Source organism: Hemitrygon akajei, unplaced genomic scaffold (genome assembly GCF_048418815.1).
Source record: "Hemitrygon akajei unplaced genomic scaffold, sHemAka1.3 Scf000136, whole genome shotgun sequence".
NCBI classification, from domain to species: domain Eukaryota; kingdom Metazoa; phylum Chordata; class Chondrichthyes; order Myliobatiformes; family Dasyatidae; genus Hemitrygon; species Hemitrygon akajei.
Window position 1 is genome coordinate 1,264,375 of NW_027332022.1, and position 20,720 is coordinate 1,285,094.

The 20,720-nt window shown below is 44.5% G+C and overlaps 1 protein-coding gene across 1 annotated transcript in view; it reads left to right on the forward strand.

The window, feature by feature from the left end:
- The window catches only part of LOC140723793 (uncharacterized), a 35,541-nt gene extending 14,822 nt beyond the window's left edge, over positions 1-20,719 (forward strand). Inside the window, exons 3-6 of the mRNA XM_073038326.1 lie at positions 8,447-8,541; positions 11,349-11,762; positions 12,327-12,493; positions 20,510-20,719. Of these exons, the coding sequence (XP_072894427.1) occupies positions 8,532-8,541; positions 11,349-11,762; positions 12,327-12,493; positions 20,510-20,719 (801 nt within the window). The 5' untranslated portion in view covers positions 8,447-8,531. The remainder of the gene's footprint in view (positions 1-8,446; positions 8,542-11,348; positions 11,763-12,326; positions 12,494-20,509) is intronic.
- The last annotated feature ends 1 nt before the right edge of the window (position 20,720 follows it).

Below are 20,720 nucleotides of genomic sequence, written 5' to 3' on the forward strand. Positions count from 1 at the left end.
TTTAAACAACGGAGTGAACAGACCCACCTGGGCCTGCAGGCTGTCCCAGTGGGTGTTGTGGGGACAGACGCTTGGAGCATGATTGCTCCCTGTCTGTATTAGGGACAAAATGCAACACTTACAAGTCTGATATTGACTGAATGAAAACATCTATATTTATCATGTATTCTGTTTATGATACAATCATTGTCCAATTTATGTTCAAGTTTAATAACCCCGGCACATGCCTGATGTCACGTGTGGGATCCCCACACCGGGATCTGACGTCACTCTGTGCCCCCACATGCCTGATATCACGTGTGGGTTCCCCCTCACCAGGATCTGAAGTCACGTGTGCAGTTCCTTACGTCACACTGGCGTTGAGACGGTCGAACATTACCGGCTAAGGTGACAATTACCTGACCCACCAACCCCACCCCGCAGTCAACAGAGGAGTTACACTCTTCACATAGGTGTGAAGCCATGTTTATCACTGGTTACACCCAATAGAGGAGGCAGAGCAGCTGAGAGGGCGTTACCTCCGCTGCCTTCATCTCCCGCTCCCGCATTGAACTCTCCGTCAAAGCGGAACAAACCTTAGGTAAATGTCCTGCTTTTTGATTTATTTCCATTTCCCTCCGAGGGAAGTTGGGGCGTTTGTGAAGCGACTCCTGCAACCGGAGTCTGATGTACTGCTGAGAGGTAGGAGGAGACCACTCGGTTCATCGGCTTGATGCCGGCCCAATGGGGAGGGATCTCGGCAGAAGGGCGAGTGTGAGGGATTTTACTGTGAGGATAAAGATGGTGTGAGAGGGGGTGGACAGAGTCTGAGAGGATGTTTATTTCAGTGGTGGATCCAGGAGCAGGATGGGGGAAGGAGCCCATTCACAGTGGGGAAGGGACATGAGGGGCTCGTCTGTGGAAATGTCTGAGCCCACAGTGGTGTCGAGCAGAGGGATTCACCACTTTGCGGGTCAATCACTGGTAGACTGTTGATCTGCAAGTGGGGCCAATGGTCTGGGTAAAGTGGTATAGAGTGGTGTTGGGGGGCAAGGATGGAACAATGTTGGGTCTGATTGAATGACAGGATAGACTGGACGGGCTGAATGGCCTGCTCCTGTTCATGCTGTCTGTGTGTTTAAATAAAAGAATAACCACATCCTTCTTGGGCGTGCAGGATGTCCCAGTGAGTGTTGTAGGGACCGATGCTTGGAGCCCAGTTGTTCCCAAACTGTGTCAACAACTTGGCTGAGGGACCAAATCAACATTTCCAAGTCAGCCCTTGAAAGAAATGTGTATATATACACATTGTTAATGACACAAAAACAGTATTTATGACTATTGACACTATATATATATATTTGTATGATGGTTATGACATAAAACTTGTATTTCTATATTGATAATGATACAGAATTGTATAATTCATGTTCCGTGTGTTATCTGAATGTATTTGCCTGTGATCCTGCCACAAATCAGTGGTTCTCTGTACCTGTACCTTCCCATACATGCGCACTTGACATAAATTCCACAGTTCGTGAGAAAACTCAGTGAGATTTGATTCGTGATGATTATCTTGGCACATTTGTAGCTCAATTATAAAGAGATAGTACACCTAAATGCAACACCCTTAACTGTGTCGATGAGCAGAGGGATCAAGGAGTCCCAAGTTCATCGCTCCCTCAAAGTGGCTACACAGATTGATAGGGTGGTTAAGAAGGCAAATGACATGCTTGCCTTTATTAGTCAAGATATAGCATTCACAATTCAGGAAATTATGTTGCAGATTCATGAACCGTGAGTTTGGCCACATCTGAAGTATTTCATACATTTGTGGTTGTCTCATTCGAGGAAGGATGTCAATGGCCCTGGACAGGGCGCGAAGAGGTTTACCAGGATATTGCCTGGATTAGAAGGCATGAGCTGTAACGTGAGGCTGGACAAACTTCGGTTGTTTTCTCTAGAGCTGCACAGACTGGGGTGAGACGATGGAGGCTCATAAGGTTACGAGATGCATAAATACAGTAGTTAGAGAATAACTCTTTACCCGGGAAAGAAATGTCTAAATCAATATGCATGCATTTAAAGTGAGAGGGGTAGTTTGAAAGGAGATGTGAGGGGCAAGTGTTTTTTTTTTCCACACAGAGTGGTGGGTTGCTCGAATGTGCTGCCGTGTGTGATGGTAGCGGCAGATATATTGGGGACTTTTAAAAGATGTTTAGATAGACACATGAATGTGAGGGAAAATTGTGTAGGCAGAAGGGATTAGTTCAGTTGGCGATTTGATTAATTAAATAGTTTGAGCACAACATTGTTTTCCGAAGGGCTGTTCCTGTTGTACTGTTCTATGTTCTGTGTCTCTTGCCGAAAGGTTTCGGGGTTACGCAGGCAAAATAAATGAGTGGAAACAACAGGTCAGCTGGAGCCCAATGTGGAAAATGTGAGATCACCCACTTCTGTAGGACAAACCGAAATCCTGAGTGTGATTAAATGGAGATGGACTGAGGCGCATTTGGTAGGGAGGAAGGTCCTGCTATTCTATCTCTGTCATTCTAGAATCTTTGTACAGTAATATGCATTTTTAATTCAGTATCTGTGTATTGTTGGAGGACCATCAATGATTATCCTTGATCCCTTCTCTCACCTCGTTCAATCTCCTCATCCCCATCACCTCATTCAGCCTCTGTCCAGTCTGTATCCTATCACCTCAATGATACATATCAACCACCTTGTTCAACCTCTGTCCAGCCTGTATCCCACCACCTCAATCATATATATCAACCATCTTGTTCAAACTCTGTCCAGCCTGTTTCCCACCAGCTCAATGATGTATATCAACCATCTTGTTCAACCTGTCCAGCCCGTATCCCACCAACTCAATGATATATATCAACCATCTTTTTCAACCTCTGTCCAGCCTGTACCCCACCACCTCAATGATATATATCAACCATCTTGTTCAACCTCTGTCCAGCCTGTATCCCACCAACTCAATGGTATATATCAAATGTCTTGTTCAATATCTGTCCAGCCTGTATCACAACAATGATTATACCAACAATCGCTCTTCTGTCGCTGTCTTCATTGTGAAGTATTTTGCCTTACTGAGTCATTTCTGAAATCGGTGTTTGTTACCTGGATTACCAGAGGATTTATTCAATACAGTACGTGGTAGGTTAATGACAGCCATTCTGATTTTAGTTTCAATGTTACCAAATGTCCACTGTGTTAATCTTTGTTAGGAAACAGATTGATAGTGGGATGCGGAGGATGTTGTGAGCACTGAATGCATCGACTGTATTACCCCTGTGTTGAAATGAAGGCAAAACTAATGAATGTGGGCATTAAAGTTGCGCAGCTTCGTTCAGGCCATCACAAACATCCTGTAATCAGTCAATAGTTGCGCAACATTTCAAGTAAAAAGAGAAAACGCTGAGAGCATTCAGCAGATCGGGCAGCATCTTGGACAGTCCCGTTCTGACACTGGGTCTTCCACAGTTTCTCTTTCCTCAGATCCAATCTGATGTACCGTTTCCAGCACTTTACTTTCAATTTTATATTAAAAGCATTTTATTCCTGTTAGCCGGTAGGACATGTGATGATTGTGTTGTGCAATATCCCATTTTCTTAACTCCAGATATGCCACCAGTTCTGATCCCACTGTGAGAACATTTATATCTCACAGGAGGCTGTACGAACCCATGTCCTTCTCTTATGCAGAGGTCACTGACACAGTCTCTCCATTCCCAATCTGTACTCGCAGCCCATGACGGTGATGGCTGCCTAGGGTAGAACCATAGAACAGTACGGCACAGTACAGGCACTTCAGCCCTCTATGTTGTGCCGACCCATATAATCATTAAAAAAAGTACTAAACCCACACTACCCCATAACTCTCCATTTTTCTTTCATCCATGTGCCTGTCCAAGAGGATCTTAATTACCCCGAATGTTTTAGCCTCCACCACCATCCCTGGCAAGTCATTCCAGGCACTCGCAACCCTCTGTGTAAAGAACTTACGCCTGATGTCCCCCCTTAACTTCCCTCCCTTAATTTTGTACCTATGCCCTCTGGTATTTGTTCTTGGTACCCTGGGAAACAAGTACTGACTATCCACCCTATCTATGCCTCTCATAATCTTGTAGACCTCTATCAAGTCCCCTCTCATTCTTCTACGCTCCAAAGAGAAAAATCCCAGCTCTGCTAACGTTGCTTCATATGACATGTTCTCCAATCCAGGCAACATCCTGGTAAGTCTCCTCTGCACCCTCTCCATAGATTCCACAACCTTCCTATAATGAGGTGACCAGAATTGAACACAATACTCTAAGTGCGGTCTCACCAGAGATTTGTAGACTGAGACTTTGTAGGTTCTGGGACTCTGTAACAAACACAATGTTAACAGCAAGATTAGACAGTAATTAATTAATATGAAGAGAAAATTGTTGCTTCCTGATGTATCCTGTCAGATCCAATGGATCAGATCCTCCCTAGTTTACCACTTAATTTGCCCCATGTCCGTCCTCCACGTCCAATAACTGCGTCCGATAACGCTCTATATCCCACCCTCCCTCTACTGTGCCAATCGCTCCAAATCCTTCCCAGCATTCAGCCCACATCCGCACACATAGACAGAACCCTTCACGCACGTCCACCCTCCCAGCAAGGGGACCCGCATCTAACTGATCCCACAATCCCGGCTGAGACGCAAAACCGGGACTGAAAGACTGGAGAGCCCGGAGCATCTGGCTGTTGGGAAGAACTCGAAACCGGACATTTCCCACTGCAACCCACCCTCTATTTACACAAACCCGAGATCAGCCCCTTCCTCACCGCCGCTCGTACAGGAATCCCGCCGGCGTCAGCTGGAGTCGGCACTGCGCCTGCGCTTTGCAGGTGGTTCACTGCGGCACCATCCGTGGCTGGAGGTCACTAGATCAGAGCGTTTGGCTGTCCGGTTCTTTCACTGTGACACACCGAACTCCACATCAACTCCATCCAAACCACCCAGGGCGAACTTTAATGACCAACAAACCATAATTGCTCTCAGTGATCAGCGATCTGAATGATTCAGTCTCTTTTAGAGGAAGGGATACCTAAGGTCGACATTGTGGAAGTGTTTAGTTTCCCAGGAGACAAGACTGTGTACGGGAGGTGTTCTGTTACCTGATGCAATCTGTGTTTTCCCTGTTGGCAATTCCAGCTAACATCAATAAATCTGTTGTTTATGAAAATCCTAAACAACAAGACTCTGCACCGACTGCAGCCACTCCATCCCAAAGCAGATCACCCTGGAAAGTCCTCCCCTCTGATGACGTATTGATCACATTGCGCATGCTCGCATTCCCAGAAGGGCGGTGTTTTCATTTCCGTTCTTTGTTGAATAGGCTTCAGGGTCGGGAAAAGTCCCCCGGGCGGGGAGCCGGGGGATGGATCACTGACTGCGGGGCGAAGACATAAAGTTCCCATCGGTGAGCATTGAGACCAGTCCCGAGTGAGGAGATCTAATGCTGGGCAGTGAGACCCGTTATCTCAATCGAACTGGCGGCCTTCGCCCCGCTTCCTGGACGGAACCTGCCGGGGTCAGTCCGGGTTGTGGGACCTTCATACCAAACCGCATGGGATGAGCTAACGCTCAGCCCCTGTTATTCTGCTCCTCGGGAGGGGTGGGGATAAGGCGGTGATGCTGGGAACACACCCATCCTTCGCCCGTTTGGACTAGGCAGTGAGATCTACATCTGTCACGACCTTCCGTTGCAGGTGAGGAATATGTTTCTCCTGACTCCATTCCACTCTTCCAACCTGTCGAAATGCAGCCAGTGTTTCCGGGTATATTACCCATTTGTGTGAGAATTTAGTCTTTTCTATTTTTCTGAGCGACTAAAAAATGTGTACACTTCAATTAAACCTCTCTGCCGAATTTCCAGTCTATCTGATATTTCCACACAATTAAAATGAGGATCCGGTTTATTGTCACGGGAGACCCTCCACCAGTCACAGGATCCTGTGTCCCCCTCTCATTTTACCGCAGATCTGCAGTATCTGCAGGTTTCATTTCAGCCCCGGCACCCCCTGCACTGATGGCGCAACAATCACTTTGCGCATGCTCACTGTTCCTGGATGGGCGGCAGTTTCCTTTCCATTCTGTGTTGGGATTGTCTGCGGGGTCGGGATTGGGAGAGGACCCTCGCCCCTGGAGCAGCGAACTGGGGGAGCATCACCAGCACAGGTTGAATTTAATGCAGCGTGATGCAGGGTAAAAGGAGCCAATACAACTTCAATTTCATTATTATAGAATGTTGCCGCGTTACTCTTGCTCATAATGAAACTCACAGTACATGGTGTAGAGCTTTGTTGTTTGCTTTTTCGGTTATCTTTGGTGAGCCACTGTTCAGCAACAGCCCAGGAAGGAGTGCTGCATGTTTTGTTTTTTTTAATTGTCTGATCACTGTCCCTCAGTGAAAGAGACAAGTGACCTCGTCAAAAGAGAATGCGTTAAGGAAATGGAGCTGCAGCTCGATGTCATTTGCCTCATACGGGACGCTGAGGAAGTTCAAAGTAAAAATTATCAGAGTACCTTTAAAACCACCATCCCCTCAAAACTATTCAGCAAACTCCAACACCTGACCTCAATACATCCTTGTGCAATTGGATCCTGGATTTCCTCACTTGTCGACCCCACTCAGTACAGATTGTCAAAAACATCTCCTCCACAATCTCCATCAGCACAGGAATACCACAGGGATGTGTACTTAGCCCCCTGTTCTACTCGCTTTACACCTGTGACTGTGTGGCTAAGTACAGCTCTACCACCATATATAAGTTTGCTGATGACGCCTCTGTTGTGCGCTCTATCAAAAGGGGTGGTGAATAATCATACAGGAGGGAGACTGAAAACCTGGCTGAGTGGAGTAATAACAACAACCTCAATATCAATAAGACCAAGAAACTGATTGTAGAATTCAGGAGAGGGAAGCCCGAGGTCCTTGAGCCAGTAATCATTGGAGAATCAGAGTTGGAGGGGGTCAGTAACTTTAAATTCTTGGGTCTCACTCTCCGCGGTCCTGTCCCAGACCCATCATATAAATATAATTGCGAAGACAGTACGACAGTGCCTCTACTTCCTCAGGAGTATGTAGAGATTCGGAATGTCATCAAAAACGTTGGCAAAGCTCTGCAGATGTGTGGTGTAAAGTCTGCTGATTGGCTGCATTACGGACTGGTCGGGGAACACCAATGCTTTTGAGCAGAAAATACTTCAAAAGGTACTGGATTTGGTCCAGTATGTCACGGGTAAAGGTCTGCCAAATATTGAGTTTATCTACATGAAATGTTGCCGTAGAACAACAGCATCCATCATCAAAGATCCTCACCGCCCAGCAATGCACTTCCCTCGCTGCTGCCATCAGCTAGAAGGTACAGGAGCCTCAGGACACGCAACACCAGGTTCCAGAACAGTTACTATCCTACAAACATTTGTATGTGAATGTACAAGGCTTGACCAGTAAGTTCGCAGATGGCACAAAATTAGTGGATGGTGTTCACGGTGAAGATTCTCGTAGCTTATAGGGGATCTAAATGGGCAGAGGAGTGGTAAATCGATTGAAAAACCAACTCGAGAAGCAATGGTTTCGTGTAGAGGCTGGTGATTATGTGGAGGGAATTGCCAGAGGAAGTGGATGAGGCAGGCACAATTGTATAATCCCAGAAGCAGTTGGGAAGCGTAGATTGAATGAAGAGGCCAGGAGGGAAATGGGCCCATCACAGGAAATTACTACTGAATCTGCCTTCACTGGAGTATCTGGAATTATATTACAGACTCTAAACTCGTTTGTTTTTAAATTTTCAGGTCTCTTACAAATCAACCTCATCCAATCTCCCCAAGTCTTTACAATTCTACCATTTAATATTTCCCCAATCTATTTTCTAGATTTAAATCATCTTAACCAGCTTACTTTATTATCGTATCTGTTCTGAGCAGAGCAAATGTAAGCTGTCTGGATGTGTCAAGTTTCTCATCGTCAAAATTGTTTTCTGTCTCCTTTCTGCCCTGTCTTGAGAGCCTTTATCTTTGTGATAGTTGTGGGAGGAACCAGCCTTTTTCAAAGTACCTACCTCTATTCTCTCTGTGCCTGTGCTTCTATTTATGCAGCCCAGGATCCTTTATCCTTTTTAAACCACTTTGCAATTGGGGAGCTGTCCAGAGAGTAGTAGTTAACAATCACCTATACAACATAACCCTGTTATATTCTTGTTTCCACCCCCACCAGATCACTATTTTAAGTAATGTCCAAAAGAGTTTATTGTTTATAGAGTCTATTTTAAGGAGATTGACTGTTGATATTAACAGGGAATGTTTTGTCCCTAAGCCAACGGATGCTCTGATACAGGGGATGGCGATACTGTTATTTGCAAAGTACTGTAATCGTACTCTGTCTGACTCACATTCTGCTTGTTTGTAATTCAGGGTATCACCGGCAGGTGGAGCATTTCTTCACCGGGACCAAAGTGTGAACAAGACGACGACAATCAACAATACTGTCACAATCAGAATGGACAGAGGTATGAATTCAGAGATTGTGTGATAAACGAGCATTTCTGGTTTTGGAAGGGCAGCTATCAACTCCCTCCTGGTTTTCTGGGCTGCTGCGGAAAGGAGATGAGCGGAGTTTCCGAAATCTGTTTTCTGTAGCCGAGCCGAGAACATTGCCGGAGTTGTGAATGGCTGAGGATCAGATGACATCTCATTCTGGATAAATATGCGGTTTGCTTCAGTGTTTTAATACCCGAATCCATGGCTGGGCTGTGTACAAATGGTGAATGTGAGCTCTCAATATTTCCCTAATAAGGTGATCTGATACCTGGATTTAAAATTCCCAGGATCTCTGATGGAAAACCCGGTATAGCCAATGACCAAATGTCTCAGTCCCCAGCAGACATTGTGATGGTGCTCAACTCTGATTCCGGGGGTAATAAAACAGAGATTACAGCCGGGACACAGGTCCTTCGGCCCAGCTAATTAATGCTGATCCAAATGTCTTTTGTGCTTGCTCCATTTTCCCACAGCTTTTCCCAAATTTCCCTTATAGACTTCTTCTATCCTTTTCCCTGCCCACATCCTCTCTCTTTAAATTTATTTGTGTTTACTGCCTCCTCTGGCTGCATGTAATTTATACCCATCACCCGCCACGTGAACGAATGCCCCTTCGGTCCATTTTAAATTTCTTCCCTCAAGTCTTAGACTCCTCTACCCCGGGAAAAAGACTATGACCATCTACACTATCTACGCCCCTGATTATTTTTATGTACGTGTGTAAGATGTTCAAGCTCCAATTATCCAGGGCAAACAGTTCCAGACGAACCACACAACAGAAAACCCAACATCCTAGTCCAGTGACATACTGGTCATTCTCCACTAAATTCATTCCAGCTTAATCTAGTCCGTTCTATAGAACCAGAGCTCCAGAGCAGATAGTGGAGCGGGGGTGAAAATAAATAATGTTAAAAGTTTCTGCAAAGTCAGTAAGTGTCTTTGATGGTGGTAATAATCTTATGAGGTGTGTCTAGTTCAATGCAAGGAGTATTGTGGCGAACGCTGACGAGCTGAGGGCCTGGATTGACACGTGGAATTACATTATAGCCATTAGTGAAACTTGGCTACAGGAGGGGCAAGACTGGCAGCTTAATGTTCCAGAGTTCCAATATTTCAAACGTGTTAGGGGCAGAGGAATGAAGGGTGGCGAGGTAGCATTGCTAGACAGGGAAAATGTTACACCAGTGTTCAGGCAGGACAGATTAGAGGGCTTGTCTACCGAAGCCATATGGGTGGAGCTGAGAAACAGGAAAGGAATGACCACATTAATGGGGTTGTATTATAGACCACCCAACATTCAGCGAGAATAGGAGGAGCAAATCTGCGGAGAGATAACAGCCAACTGCAGGGAGACAAAAAGTTGTGATTGTAGGGGATTTTAATTTTCCACACATTGATTGCAACTCCCATGCTGTTAAAGGTCTAGGTGAGTTAGAGTTTGTAAAATGTGTTCGGGAAAGTTTTCTAAATCAATATATAGATGTACCAACCAGGGAGGATGCAATATTAGATCTCCCATTAGGAAATGAGTTTGGGCAGGTGACGGAAGTGTGTGTAGGGGAACACTTTGGCTCCAGTGATCATAATACCATTAGTTTCAACTTGATGATGAATAAAGATCGATCAGGTCCTCGGGTTGAGGTTCTAAACTGGAAAAAGGCCAAATTTGAAGAAATGAGAAAGGATCTAAAAGCTTGGATTGGGACAGGTTGTTCTCTGCAAGGGTGTGACTGGTAGGTGGGAGGCCTTCAAAGGAGAAATTTTGAGAGTGCAGAGTTTGTATGTTCCTGTCAGGATTAAAGGCAAAGTGAATAAGAATAAGGAACCTTGGTTCTCGAGCGATATTGGAACTGTGAAAAAGAAGAAGAGAGAGATATATGACAGGTATAGGCAACAAGGAGCAAATAAGGTGCTTGAGGAGTATAAAAAGTGCACAAAAATACTTAAGAAAGAAATCAGCAGGGCTAAAAGAAGACAAGATGTTGCGTTGGCAGTTAAGGTGAAGGATAATCCAAACAGCTTCTACAGGTATATAAAGAGCAAAAGCATAGTAAGGAATAAAACAGGTCCTCTTATAGATCGGAGTGGTCGGCTATGCATGGAACCAAAAGAAATAGGGGAGATCTTAAAAATGGTTTTTACATCTCTATTTACTAAGGAAACTGGCATTGAGTGAACGGAAATAAGGCAAACAAGTAGTGAGGTCATGGAACCTATACAGATTGAAGAGGAGGAGGTGCTTGCTATCTTGAGGGAAATCAGAGAAGATAAATCCCCACGACCTGATAGAGTGTTCCATCGGATTTTGAACGAGACTAGTGTTGATATTGCAGGGGCCCTGGCAGATAAATTTAAACTGTCTGTATCTACGGGTGAGGTGCTGGTGGATTGAAGGATAGCTCACGTTGTTCCATTGTTTAAAAAAGGATCTAAAAGTAATCCGAGAAATTACAGGCCGGTAAGTTTGACGTCATATCTTTATTTAATTTCCCAGTATCACCGGACACCGTTGCATTAAGATCCCGTGGTCATCATTCAACTGCTGGGATTTAAGTGATTGGCATTACTGTGTCTATCCTGTTATTTTACTGGGAGTGAATGTGTCCAGTCACCGGCTTATCGGTATGGTCACCAAGCAGGATGTACGGTTCACAGTAACCAGCACAGTCCCACTCCAAATCTGGCCAGCCAGAGTCACGGCTCCATTGCAGTTTGAATTAGTTTTGTTCAGATCTAAATCATACTCTTATGAACTGCAATTCATCACTTATTTCAGGTAGGGCATTGAAACGAGTAGGGAAAGTACTGAAGAGGTGTTTACAAGGCGGATCATCGGGGAAAGCTGATCGGGACACAGGAAGCAAGGTACCGAAGCAGGGTCAGATTGAGAGCGATGTCCCAGAATGCAGTACGGCCGCAGCGGAAGTGGAGCAAATGCAGCCCAGAGACACCAATCCGGACCCTGGAACCAGCACAAGTGAGGCGACTGCCTGTCAGCCCAGAGTCAGTGACATCAGAGACACTGATCAGGACCCTGGAACCAGCACAAGTGAGGCGACTGCCTGTCAGCCCAGAGACAGTGACGTCAGAGACACTGAGCAGGACCCTGGAACCAGCACAAGTGAGGCGACTGCCTGTCAGCCCGGAAGCTCATTGAACACGGAATTGTCAAGTCCCCAACACGGAGCCGGTGAGTGAAATATGAGGGTGATGTGTTTGCAGAATGTGGCAGGGAGAAGGGTAAATGCGATTCCTTGTTGGAAGGTTGGTCAGAGAGAGGGGGAATGTGTAGGTGTGGTACGTGTGGTGTAGTGGGGTACCCATTACCCCACTACAGGAAGTGTACTACCTGCTCTGAGGATTTACGGGATGTGCATTGGCGGAAAGGCAGTTGTCCAGATAAGAGAATATTTCCAGGATGTGAATTAAGGGAAATGTATTTGCCAGGATGGAGAGTGTATCTCTGGGAAGCGAATATTACTGACAGGCCCAGCATTTATTGCCGATCCAAAATTGAAATAGGTGAGTGGGTCGGTTGAGGGATGGACTGGTGTGCATCAAATCTGGTCCTTCTATGAACGTAATGCCTCGAATATTGTTTGGTAGGTTTTAAGGCCAGTTGGAGATTGGGAATATATCGGTTTTAGTGTCTGTAGGCAGGTTCAAGTCATGTTTTTTTGTTGAGTTTGGTGAGAGCGGTGGAAACGAAAAATAATTTGAGTTCAAGCCTACATTTTCCTTTTTATATTCACAGAGCCAGAGTTGACAATCCCTGACCTCTTAGCAGAGGGGGAGGGATATCGACTGTACCAACTGACAAAGTTCTATAGAGACAGACTCAAACAAGCAATTGAAGAAAAGGTTGAAAGACTCGGTTGGATGTTGACAAAGGAGGGACATTTCAGTAGAGAAGAAAATGAGGTGAGTGTAGTTTGTGTATTGTCACAGAACTGCTGGGAATAGTGACCAAAATTAATCTTCATGTTCTTGGCGTCCTACCTGGCAATGGAGACTTTTATTTCTGACCTGTCTCTCGCAGATCTGGTTTCAGCTGTTAAGGTGGGGAGCACTGGGAACTACAGGGTCGGCCTCAACTTTTTATCTCTCACCTGCTGTATTTATTAGTGTGATATGAGAGCAGTAGCGGCAAGTAATGGAAACTATGACAATTAAAGAGGAGGAAGTACTGGCACTTTTTAGGAATATAAAAGTGGATAAATCTCCGGATCCTGACAGGATATTCCCTTGGACCTTGAAGGAAGTTACTGTAGAAATAGCAGGGGCTCGGACAGAAATATTTCAAATGTCATTAGAAACGGGGATGGTGCCGGAGGATTGGCGTATTGCTCATGTGGCTCCATTTTCTTAAAAAAGGGTTCTGAGAGTAAACCTAGCAATTATAGGCCTGTCAGTTTGACGTCAGTGATAGGTAAATTAATGGAAAGTATTCTTAGAGATGGTATATATAATTATCTGGATAGACATGGTCTGATTAGGAATAGTCAGCATGGATTTGTACGTGGAAGGTCATGTTTGACAAATCTTATTGAATATTCTGAAGAGGTTATGTGGAAAGTTTACGAGGGTCAAGCAGTGGATGCTCTCTATATGGACTTCAGTAAGGCCTTTGACAAGGTTCCGCACGGAAGGTTAGTTAGGAAGGTTCAATCGTTGTGTATTAATATTGAAGTAGTAAAATGGATTCAACAGTGGCTAGATGGGAGATACCAGAGAGTAGTGGTGAATAACTGTTTGTCAGGTTGGAGGCCGGTGACAAGTGGTGTGCCTCAGGGATCTGTATAGGGTCCAATGTTGTTTGTCATATACATTAATGATCTGGATGATGGGGTGGTACATTGGATTAGTAAGTATGCAGATGATACTAAGGTAGGTGGCGTTGTGGATAATGAAGTAGGTTTTCAAAGCTTGCAGAGGGATTTAGGCCAGTTAGAAGTGTGGGCTGAAAGATGGCAGATGGAGTTTAATGCTGATAAGTGTGGGGTGCTACATTTTGGTAGGAATAATCCAAATAGCACATACATTGTAAATGGTAGGGCATTGAAGAATGCAGTAGAACAGAGTGATCTAGGAATAATGGTGCATAGTTCCCTGAAGGCGGAATCTCATGTGGATAGGGTGGTGAAGAAAGCTTTTGGAATGCTGGTCTTTATAAATCAGAACATTGAGTATAGGAGTTGGGATGTAATGTTAAAATTGTACAAGGCATTGGTAAGGCCGAATTTGGAGTATTGTGTACAGTTCTGGTCACTGAATGTTAGGAAAGGTATCAACATAATAGACAGAGTACAGAGAAGATTTACTAGAATGTTACCTGGGTTTCAGCACATAACTTACAGGGAAAGGCTGAACAAGTTAGGTTTTTATTCTTTGGAGCGTAGAAGGTTGAGGGGGGACTTAATAGAGGTATTTAAAATTATGAGGGGGATAGATCGAGATGACGTGGATAGGCTTTTTCCATTGAGAGTTGGGGAGTTTCAAACAAGAGGACATAATTTGAGAATTAGGGGGCAAATGTTTAAGGGTAACACGATGGGGAATTTCTTTACTCAGAGAGTGGTAGCTGTGTGGAATGAGCTTCAGGTAGAAGTGGTAGATGCAGGTTCGGTATTGTCATTTAAAGTAAAATTGGGTAGGTATATGGACAGGAAAGGAATGGAGGGTTATGGGCTGAGTGCGGGCCAGTGGGACTCGGTGGGTGTAAGCGTTCGGCACGGACTAGAAGGGCCGAGATGGCCTGTTTCCGTGCTGCAATTGTTATATGGTTATATATATCGGGACTTCGAACAGGCATTCAGTCTGAAACTGATTTCAAATCTTGTCTGCACTGTCGGGCAGATTCACCTCATCTCATTAATCCAGGATGAGTATTAAACTGACAGATTGTAAACTGAGACAACCGGCTTCACTTCTGTCCTTGACAGAAGGAAACCTGCTAACCACATCCGGTCTTGGCTCCGTGAGTTCCCAAACAACGTGTGGCTTACTTGTCATAGTTATAGAAAAGAACAGCATAGAATCAGGCCTGTTGGCCCATCTATTTCCATGCTGGACTACTTAACTATGTATTCCCATTGACCTTCACCAGGCCATGGCGCTTTATACCCTCATCATGCATGGATCTATCCAGACTTTTTTTAACCGCTTGTACTGCTTGCGGTGCTAGCTAGTTTCACAATCTTAGCACCCTCTGAGTCAACAAGTTTCACCTTTGTACCCCCTGAACTTTTCACCTTTCACCCTTTACTGATAACCTCTTGTTATAATACCTCTTTACCGCAGTACAAAATGTTGCTGCATTTATCCTGTCTATACCCCATGTAATTGTGTAAACTTCTCTCAAACCTTTCCTCAATCTTCCACGTTCCAATGAATAAAGTCCTATCCCGGTCACTCTTTTCTTATAACTTAGGTCTTCTAGTCCTGACAACATCCTTGTTTTTGTTTGTGTACTCTTTCAAACTTATTTCCATCTGCCCTGTAGGTAGGTGAGCAGAACTGCACATAATATCCAAATTAGGCCTCACCAACGTCTTATGCAACATCATATCCCATCTACTGTACACGATATTTTCATTGATGAAGGTTAATGCGCTAAGAAACTTTCTTTCAGATCCACAACTTGAGCACATTTGCCATCACTTTCAATGACTTATGGACCTGTATTCCCAGATCACTCTGTTCTACCACACTTTTCAGTGCCGTACCGGTCGCTGTGTAAGATCTACCCTGCTTGGTCCTTCCAAAGTGCAATTTGTCTGCATTATATTGCATCGGCCCCTTTTAAGCCCATTCTCCAGTCGGTCTAGATCTCACTGCAAGCTCTTGTAGTTCTTGCAAGCGTTAGCTCTTGTTAGCTCTTGCAAGCTCTTTGTCCACTGCACCTTCCCAATGTTGGTGCCATCCGCAAACTTGCTGATTCTGTTAACCATAATTTCATCCAGATCATTGATATAGATGACAAACAACAACAGACACAGTACCGATCCCCGTGACACTACACGAGTTAGAGGTGCCAATCAGAAATGCAACAGTCTGTAGCCACACTCTGGATTCCTCCAAAAAGCCAGTGTCTAATCCAGTTTACTACCTCATCTCGGATGCTGAGCAACTGAAACTTCTTGACCGACCTGCTATGAGGGAACTTGTCAAATACCGTGCTCACATCCATGTAGACAATATCCACAAACTTGGCCACAGCAAATTTCCTGGCAACTTCCTCGAAAATCTCTAAGATAGGTTAGTCGTGAAAGATCACGCACAAAGCTGATATCTCATGACCGCAAAAGTCAATAGTTTGACCTAAAAGGGAAGGAGAAAGCACAAAACATTAATGTGCTGACTAGCTGATATCTCATGATCTCAGCAATCAACAGGTTGTCCTTAAAAAAGAAGATCAATAGGTTTACCTGAAAGGGAAGGGAAAAAATGAAAAAAAAAATTCTGTTAACCTGTTGAATATCTAACGAATGAGAGACAGGGACATCCCATTTCAGGTCACTCTCCTTGGAATTCACAGACACTGATTGTCCTGTACTAGATCTGACCTACTCACCATGAGTGGTATTAGAAAATCAAGTGTGTTACACCCGTGAGTGACTCTGTTCTCGTTGGGATTCATTGGCGCTGTATGTAATGAATCAGACAGGCATTATCCAAAGACAAGAGGAGTCATCTGTAAATGTCATCTAAAATTCATCATCTGGAGACGCCTGCTTTACTGGTAAACCTTTAAATCTCTTTCACAACTGTAACTCCTCAGACATGGTAGCAGTGAAACTGAGGGATTATTTTACAGTGCAGTGGACCATCAGGGAATTGTGCTGATTTGTTCCATAATTATTTTCCATTATTCGTGTTATGGAAAACCTTTCCAATTCCCTACTGGTAACTGTTCTGGGAGATCAATCATTCAAACCCGGGACATCAGTCCTCTTGTTTCTCAGAGCAATGTCCTAAGCCCATCCATGTTCAGTTGCATCCTCGACTACCTTAATTCCATCATCAGTGTATGTTCTGGTCAGACCACTCGTCTGAGTGCTACCGGTACCATGTAACCCAGTACTACCTGTCGCATGGTCGGATGGTTGGTGACTAAACCAGCTCCCCCACCAGACTGGCCTGGTGAGGAGGATGGCTAGACACCCTGCAGGACGAAAAACAAGACCTGTCAAAGGGCGAATGACCCCTCTGTTAGGGTCAACGGCCCTCTAGAAAACAAGCGCGGAAAGCGCATCCCTCGCATCGAAGCTTGGTCTGGCCATTCACTGCAACAGAACTTCCCCCAGCCGTCCTGGACCCAACCAGGCTGCTGGATCCGGGAGGGGATATCGAGAGGGTGGATCTGGACCGGTGCAACGCCCTACTCACCTAAAATCCACTCACGCACACGGTTCCTATCTGAGGAGTGGGGTACCACCCCACTAACTGACTGAAAGGAACCACCATCACCCTATGGGACGGATAGCCAGAGAGAGAGAGAGATGTTGCTTGAAGACGGTTCAATGTTTAATTCATAATTCCTCAGTAAATGAGGAAGCCCATGCCTGCATTCAGGAAGTGATCACCATTTTACAGCATGAGTGCCAGGCAGTTACAATCTCCATCATAAGACGGCCGCACTGACATTCCTTAATGTTCTGTTGTCTTTACACATCATAAGACCATAAGGTATCGGAACACAAGTAGGCCATTAGGTCCATATTCCTACTCCGCCATTACGTCATGGGTGATTTACTATCCCTCTCAACTCTATTCTCCTGCCTTCTCCCAGTGAACTTTGCTGACCAGACAAATCAAGAAGGTACCAACCTCTGTTTTAAATATACCCAATGACCTGGTCTCCGCAGCTGTCAGTGCCAATGGATTCGACAGATTCAATACTCCTCGGCTAAAGAATCTCCTCATCTCTGTTCTAAATGGACGTCCCTCTATTTTGAGGCTTTTCCGTCTGGTTCTAGACTCCCGCACTTTGAAACATCATCTCCACATCCTCTCAATGCCTTTCGATATTTCACAGATTACAAATAGATTCCCCTCATCCTTCCACACTCCAGCCAGTACAGGCGCATCCAGGAATCATTCTCATCAAAATCAGGTTTAATATTACTGGTTCTGTCAGTTTGGATTCCTCTCTGGACTTTCCACAATGCATCGCGTATTTTCACTGATCAGGGGACTAAAACCGTTCACAATATACAAGTGAGGTCTGGCCAGTGCTTGTTCTTATATTCTATTCCTCTCGAAATGAACGCTAGCATTTGTTTTTGCCTTTCCTAACACCAACTCAACCTGCAAGGAATCCTGCAACAGGTCTCCTGAGACTCTTTAGAACTCTCAAAAATATTCTATGTCTTCATTATTTCTGCCAAAGTGTATGGCCATGTACCTCCCTATACTACATTCCAATTGTCACTGATTTGTCCATTTTTTCATCATTCATGTCCTGCTGCAAAATCCCTGCTTCCTCAACGCTTCCTGTCTTTCCCCATATCTTCGTAACGTGCGCAATCTAGTCCATAAAGCCTTCAAATCATTGACATAACGGAAAAAAGGAATTTTCCCAAAACCAACCACTGCAGAACACCACTGGTCACCAACATCCAACAAGAAAAAGCCCCATTTGTTCCATTCTGTGCTTCCTGACAGTCAGACAAAATCTGTCTGGAGAAAATCATGGATCCTCTATCAATGCTATTGTCTCTCTTGTCATACTGCCGTTCCCTGTCTTGTTAAACGGCGTCATGTGCGGTACCTGGTTAAAGGTCCTCGGGAAGTCCAAGCGAACAAATTGCACTGACTTTCCGTTGTCGACCCAGCATGCTGTTCTCTCAAAAAATTCCAACAGTTCTGTCAGACAAGATTCCCTTCCATGGATGTTGGCCTTTTTCTTATCATGTGCGTCCAAATACCCCGAAACATTATCCTCAATTATCGACTGCTGACGTCTTCCCAAACGCTGATCAGACTAAATGGCCTATAGTTTAAAATGATCGGTCCTCCGGAACCATTCCAGAATCTCCTGATTCTTGAGTGATCATCACTAATGTCTCCACAATCTCTTCAGCCTCCTTTTTCAGAAGCAATCGAGTGCAGTTGATCAGGTCTTGTAGCTTTAGTTTTTGGTTTGTTGGGTGGTAGAGTTGGTCTCCTGACTTGGTGTGTCTGGGTAGTCTTGTTTTGTCTGGTGTATTTGGAGCTCCTTTCCGGGGAACGCGCTAAGACAGTAGCGCGACATTAATACGCAGCAGCCTCTCTGGACTATGGATTTGGGGATTACAAAACGTTATGTAAATTTTCTGGTGTAGTCTGTTTTGTCATATGCTTTTGTGATATCATTCTGGGGGAACGTTGTCTCATTTTTTGACTGCATTGCTTCTGTGGTTTCTAAATGACAATAAACAAACTGAACTGAACTTAACTGACTCATCTATCTTCAGAACGTTCAGCTTCCCGAGTGCCTTCTCCTTAATAATGGCAAGTACACTCACTTCTGCCACTTGACATTCTCAAATATCTGGCACGTCCTAGTGTATTTTTTACAGTGAAGACTGACGCAAAATACTTACTAATACCTTTTGTCATTTCTTTGTCCCCTGACAGTACCTCTCCACTGTCATTTTCCAGTGGCCCAAAATCCACTTTCCTCTCCTTCACTCTTCATATATCAGACGGACCTCTTGGTGAGCTATTTTACGTTATTCGCTAGCCTACCTTCATTTTACATATTTTCTCTACTTACGGCTTTTTAATTGCCTTCTGTTGGTTTGTGAAGTCCTTCAGCTTTCTACTATACTTTGTAATATTATGTCCCCTCTCCTTTGCTTTCGTGCTGCTTTGACTATCTTGTCAGCCATGGTTGATCATCCTCCCTTTAGAATAATTCTTCATCTTTGTGATCACTTGTCCTGAGCCTTCTTAATTGCTCCGAGAAACTTCAGCCATTCCCGCTCTGCCATTGTCCCTGTTAGTCATGTTCGAATATATTTTTGCCCAGGTCTTCTCCTATGCCTCTGTAATTCCTTTATCCAACTGTCGCACTGATCCATCTGACTTTACCTTCTCCCTCTCAAACTGTAGTGTGAGTTTTGCTATTTTATGATCACTGCCTCTTAAGGGATTATTTACCTGAAGCTCCCCAATCAAATCTGGCTCAATACACAACACCAAATCCAAATCCGTCTGTCCTATCGTGGGATCAACCATAGGCTTCTCTAAAAAGCCATCTCACAGGCATTCTATAAATTTCCTCACTCAGGATTCAACACTGACCAGATTCTCCAAAGCTACCTGCATATTGAAATTCCCCATGACTATTTTCACATTCCCCTTTTTGCATACCTCTTCCCTCTCCTGTTGTAATTTGTAGCTCACATCCTGGCTACTGTTAACAGGCCTGTATCATCAGGGTCATTTTACTTATGCAGTTTCTTAACATCTACATCGTCCAATCCGTTATCACCTCTTTCTCAGGACTTTTCATTTTTAATGACAGCAGCTTCGACCCAACACTTTCACCTACCTGCGTATCCTTTCGATTCAATATTTATCTTTTGATTTAAGCACCCAACTATAAACTTTTGTCAGCCACTATCCATTTGTTTTTGGTCTCTCTCTCCCCTCTCTTCAGTTCTTGTTGTCAGATCTTGTTGATGTAATACTGCACATTGACAGACTGAGGAAATTAATCACATTGCATCTACTGCAGGGTGTCAGTAAATCCTTATTCTTACACACTATTTATTTAGAATTTCCTTCAGTTATTGTTTCTCTGTTAATGACTGAACCCAGAGAGGATGAGACAGCAGCCCGGTTACTGCATCTGTTCTGAAGCTACTGCGGCCATGAACAGATACTTTCCTGTACATTCTCCATACCTGTTTGTCTGCTGCACAATAAATGCATTGTTTCCTTTTGTAGAAGGTCACTGAACTGACAGCGAAGGGAAACCGGGCAGAGAGTTCCAGACTCTTCCTCAGTTTGGTGATGGGCAAAGGCTCCCGGGCCCGGAGGGCGATGTGGGAATCCTTTGTGACATGGAGGACTGAGTTACCGAAGCTGGACAGAATACTGAGGGAAATACAGGAACATGGTATGTTAAAACCACACACTGAACACAAAGCACATTGAG